General features: G+C 35.2%; 1 protein-coding gene and 1 long non-coding RNA gene across 2 annotated transcripts in view; one reads left to right on the top strand and one right to left on the bottom strand.

Moving 5' to 3' along the window:
- LOC111241616 overlaps positions 1-1,276 on the bottom strand; it is a 3,130-nt gene extending 1,854 nt beyond the window's left edge. The window contains exons 1-2 of the long non-coding RNA XR_002667636.1: positions 1,069-1,276; positions 853-916 (exon numbers count right to left, since the gene is read on the bottom strand). This is a non-coding gene — a long non-coding RNA (uncharacterized LOC111241616). The remainder of the gene's footprint in view (positions 1-852; positions 917-1,068) is intronic.
- A 1,107-nt stretch (positions 1,277-2,383) lies between these two features.
- On the top strand, positions 2,384-3,731 carry LOC111241615. The gene is made up of 2 exons (XM_022780303.1): positions 2,384-3,423; positions 3,667-3,731. Exon 1 carries the CDS (start codon positions 2,438-2,440, stop codon positions 3,419-3,421), a length of 984 nt encoding a protein of 327 aa, XP_022636024.1. The 5' UTR covers positions 2,384-2,437; the 3' UTR covers positions 3,422-3,423; positions 3,667-3,731.
- The last annotated feature ends 1,409 nt before the right edge of the window (positions 3,732-5,140 follow it).

Here is a 5,140-nt window from a genome sequence, read left to right as displayed (position 1 = left end):
TCATTTTTAATGTGCTCTTAGCTAAATTTTATGCCTCACACAGGTTCCTTTTAACTTGCCTAAGTTACCTAACCAGCCCAAACACCCCCAATACCACAGATGCCCAAAATCACCATGACACTTCCCTCTTCCCAACTCAAATCCAATCCAATTTCAGTTACAGATCCTTGCCTAGGGGTTCTACTCTCTCCAACCTTCTTATCCCAATTGGTCAACGGAGTGGGAACAGATGTCCACCGCAGCAGACTCACCTTCGTCACCAACACGTATGACTAGTCACAACGTACTGGACTAGGCCAGGGCTGCTCTATGATCAGTGACGTGCCAGCTCTGGTTTTTAGGTTCCCTCTATCCTACCAACAAAGAAGGCATCCTAAACACTCTGAGTTTGACTCTCTTAAGGTATTATGATAACTGTNTTGTTTTCTAGACCTCCCTTCCCTTAAACCAGTGCCTCACTTCCACTCACAGACCTAGTTCTACACAACCCAAGTCCCTCATCAAAATAATAGAGCAACAGGATTTCCAGAAATCCAAGACAACTTCAATATATCAAAATTTCACTGCCCATTTAATCAAACAGAGTCAGTTCAGTCCCATACTCATTTAAATCAACCAATCAGTATGACAATGGCAAGAAAACAGATTAGGCTCATCAAAGCCAATTACAGAGCTTCAAACGAAAGCAGTATAAGACATAACAATTCCAACAGGCACCCCTTGTTCAGAGCACTTCACAGTCACATAAAACAAGCAAAAATCAATAAAACAGATTCANAGTCACATACACTTGTATCAGTTCAAGAATAAATACAAAGAGAATTACATATTTTATATAATAGCTCCCCTTACCTGGTGGGATGCTTAACGTAGTTCACAGATGTACCCTCTTACAACGTTCGAAAATGAACAGAACCTAGAAATCACCAATTTGGTGATAGGACAACTTTTTAGAGCTGGAATATAATGGAAAGAAAAAGAAAAAAAAATGTGGAAAATACATGCAACTAGAAAAATTGGTTGCTCTAGTTCAAGAACAGAAAAGGAGAATACGAGAAATTTTCTTACCCGACGAAACGAGAAACCAATCGGATGGTTTCGTAGCCCTTGACTCCAGGAGCAATAATATGCAATCAAATCACAACTCTAACGGTGGAATATGCTGGAAATCTAGAGAGAAGTGAGAGCTTGAATTAGGGCAAGGTTTCTGTTCTTGAGAGAGGAAAGAAATTGAAGAAATGAAAATTCTGAAGCTGGGGAAGAGACCCCTCTCTTAGCCATGTGCCCAATACGAATGGGCCTGGGGTCTTTCCAGAGGCCCAATAGCCTTAATTTTTTTTTTTTTAAGGGGCCTTACACATTGCTTTTCAAAATTCTTGCATTAATTGTGTAATCATCATCCATCTTATTTTCCCATTGGCTGCCAGCTACATGACATAAAAGTTATGTTTTTCTTGGAAACATACAATGCAAATACTTCATTTACATATTTTATTTCTTTTTAGTTTAAGTTTAATATATTACTCCGTTACTCTTCTTTATCATATGCTTTAGAAAAATATATCCTAAATTAATTTTCGTCTCATAAAATAGGTATTAAATAAATTTTTTGGACTTATCTTTAAATAATACTCTGTATATTTTTAATCAATGAGAGCAAATAGAACAACTTTTAATTGAATGAGTAATTATTTAGAGAGAGAAAATGGAATTATTTTTAATTCAATGGATAATGCCAGAGAGATAAGAAAAATATTTCCTTAACAGTAAATTTAAAAATTTTCATAATGTTTTATTATTTAAAAATAATAATTATTCTTGTTTTTATATATTAAAATGTATATATTCTCTAAATTATACTCAGCTATATTTTTTTAAAAAGATATTTGTATTAATAAATAGATACGTATAATTTTACCAGCACAGAGGAAATATTAGATTTTTACTTGAATTTTTAAAAATGTATGTATTTTTGGAATCTTTGATGTGTCCTCATATAAGTATTACTTAAAAACCTTTTTTCAATTTGTTAGCGGTATCCTAATTTCAATTTTAACTATTTTATTGCCCACATTTAATTTCATTGAGAATTAGAATCCATGATTCACGGTGTTAATGATTATTAACGTGCAAAATATGATTTTTAAATTACAATAAAATTTATAATCTTGTTATTATCATATATTTTTATTTTTATTTTCTATTGCATGTTATTTAATGAATTAAAATTTATCTTTTCACTTATTTTAATCGTTTTCCAACTATACATATCTATCAAGAATACGCGTATATTTATTTTAATTATTTTAATTTGTTTGACGAAGATTCTCTCTGCTGGAGCATACTGCCAGTAGTATAAATAAGAGGAGAAGGAAACGGACTAATCATTTATGTCTACGTTTTTTTCAGAAACAGTGGAAGACGTATATGCGTGGAAATGATGAGCAAATATCTATCGCACATCACATCATTGTTTTATAGTCTTGTATTGCCGAGGAAAGCCAAACTAGCGTTCCCATCGAAAAGTACACCAGAACGACACCGTACAGGCGAAGCAGGTCTGAAAACCCTATTTCACTCAGAATTAAAACCACCCACGAGAGTCGTTCATCGCTGCACAACACAAGAAGCCGCGGAATCAGAACCGTCATCACCACCACCTCCGACGATATCAAGGATGTGGGCACCGGCCTCGGGGGCGTTCCGAACGACAATGATGGGGGACGTCATCGGAACGGAGAGCGGGGACTGCATGATAACCTACATGGAGGAATTAGTGGAACCTGAGTCTCCGATTTTGATGATGAGGTGCAGAGAGAAGAGTGCGAAAAGGAAGAGGCAGTTGCCACCGCCATTAACGTTGATGGCGGAAACGAGAGAAATGCCTTGGGCTTTCACGAGGGAATGTGACGGTGACGGAAGGTTGATCGTAACGGCGGAGAGAGTGAGGCGTGGACGCGAGCACTGCATTATGGAGGTTCGAACAGAAGATGAAAGAGTGACGATGAGGTTAGTCCCTGAAGACAACGATTGCTGCGAACTGTGTTGTTACCCTATCGACGACGACGTCGACGACGACGACGACGACGACGGAGAGGTGCAATTTAACGAAGGGTTCAAGATTGAAGAGCGTGGTCTTGAATTTGTGGAAGAGTTGGCGAAGAAAGTTTCGAGTGAAAGTGAGCGATGTGGGGATTTACGTGAGTGTATCAGTCTCAATTCTTATGCTTCTGGGCCTGGTTGGTTGCTTCAACCTCACATTTCAGATTCTTTTCCAGACATTTACTTGGGCCAGCCCGCATCTGCTCCAATAAGGCCCATGACCCCTTGTAGACGTTTATGTGGACAATTTCTTTCTGGAACTGCTACATTTGTTGAAAAACCATGCGAAGCTACGAATCGTAGTTTGACCTTTGTTTAGAAATTATGCAGGTCTTTACATTAAAGGGAACATGACTATTTCTTTACCAATAAAATTGTAAAATTTATTTACTGTTTTATATCTTTAATTATATTCAAAGGTTTTCACAAAACAAATGTACTCAACCACATCAAAGACCAAAACAAATCAATGGCAAATGCTTAACTACCGACAAAATAGAAGCAACAATATTTCACGACTAAGAGCATCTGCTAAGACATCAGACATAATACATCAATTATATATATAACTATATAATATATACCCTTTATATTACTTTCTTAAGCACCCAACGAAAAATGAGTCAATTATTTTGCATTTTCTAGACTGATTTTTCTTAGGAAGTCGATATTTCGAAATCAATATTGTTTAAAATGATATTTTTACATTAGTGTTTGAAGTGATTTAAAGACCTTAAAATACATGAATATCCACGTAAAAAAAGTATGGAAACATAAAAGAGAAAGGTAGAACTGTTAAAATAGGTCACAATCTGCGAGCCAATCCGACCCATCACGGGTTTGAGCTGGATTGGGTTTGAAAAAATTATATTTTTTTATGCGGGTTAGATTTCAACCCGACTCATTTAAACCCGGTTCATGCTGGTTGAACCCGTGGTGGACCGAGTTGACTCGCCAATCCACCTACCTAATTTTATTTTATTAAAATTTAATTTTAATTTTATAAAAAAGCATTTATTATTATTTTTTTGCTTGAAAATATCATTTATATTCTCTATTTTCAAAATTAATTAAACATCCGTGTTGGAAGTGAAATTTTGGAGTGAAATTTGTTTATGTTTGAATTATAGAAACTTTGTAATTTTTTCAATCGGGTTTGAATTTTTCGGGCTCGCTAATAAACGAGTCGGTTTGAGTTGACTCACTAAGTAATCAATCTGTGGTGAACCGAGCAGGTCGAACCAAATTACCCATTTTGACAGCTCTAAAGAAAGGTGGGCAACTTTATTGATGCATTTTGGCATCTTTTCCTCTTATGTTTTAGATTTACCTTTGATAACTCACTCCTTTTGTGTAAGCATCATACGGACCTAAAAACTTGCATATAGATCCGAAATACGAATAGCCTTTTTTTTCATTATAAATATATATATATATATATATATATATATATATATCTTTAAAGCGATTTTTGTTAAAATAAAAGAAGTCACGATATAAGTTTTAATTAGTTAATGATATAATCTTCTTTGCAGTTTTTAATTAATTAAAAGAGTTGCATAGAGGAGCTAACTTTGGAAAGTGATGGGAGTGGAAAAATGAATGGGCTATGTGGTGAAACAAGTCAATGTCAGTTATGAAATGTAGAAATCAAAAATTGAATTCAACGAACGGCCCAATAGTAGGGCATTGGGCCCTAGCGACTCCTATTAGTCCAAATTCAGGAGGAAGACACGTGCAACATGGAACAAAACCATAGCCACAAGTCCATCCATTAGATATTTAGTTGATTGCCAAAAAAGTGAGCCAAATTAAATTAATTTATTGTTTTATGGATTTAAAATAATAAAAGGTCATGCGCTAAAATTTATGGGAGTTTTATATTATTATCTAATAGATATTATTATCTAACATCTAAATCTAACTTTTTCTTCATTATAAACTGTTTCGGTATGAATATTTTGGGGAACGAAGGGACTAACCTGGATGACGTGGCGCTCCTGCTATCTTCTGATCTTCAACCGTCTGGAAACTTCAA

The sequence above is a fragment of the Vigna radiata genome, chromosome 5 (assembly GCF_000741045.1).
Source record: "Vigna radiata var. radiata cultivar VC1973A chromosome 5, Vradiata_ver6, whole genome shotgun sequence".
NCBI classification, from domain to species: Eukaryota; Viridiplantae; Streptophyta; class Magnoliopsida; order Fabales; family Fabaceae; genus Vigna; species Vigna radiata.
Note: the sequence above shows the minus strand (reverse complement) of the source record. Positions and strands in the feature narration are given on the sequence as shown.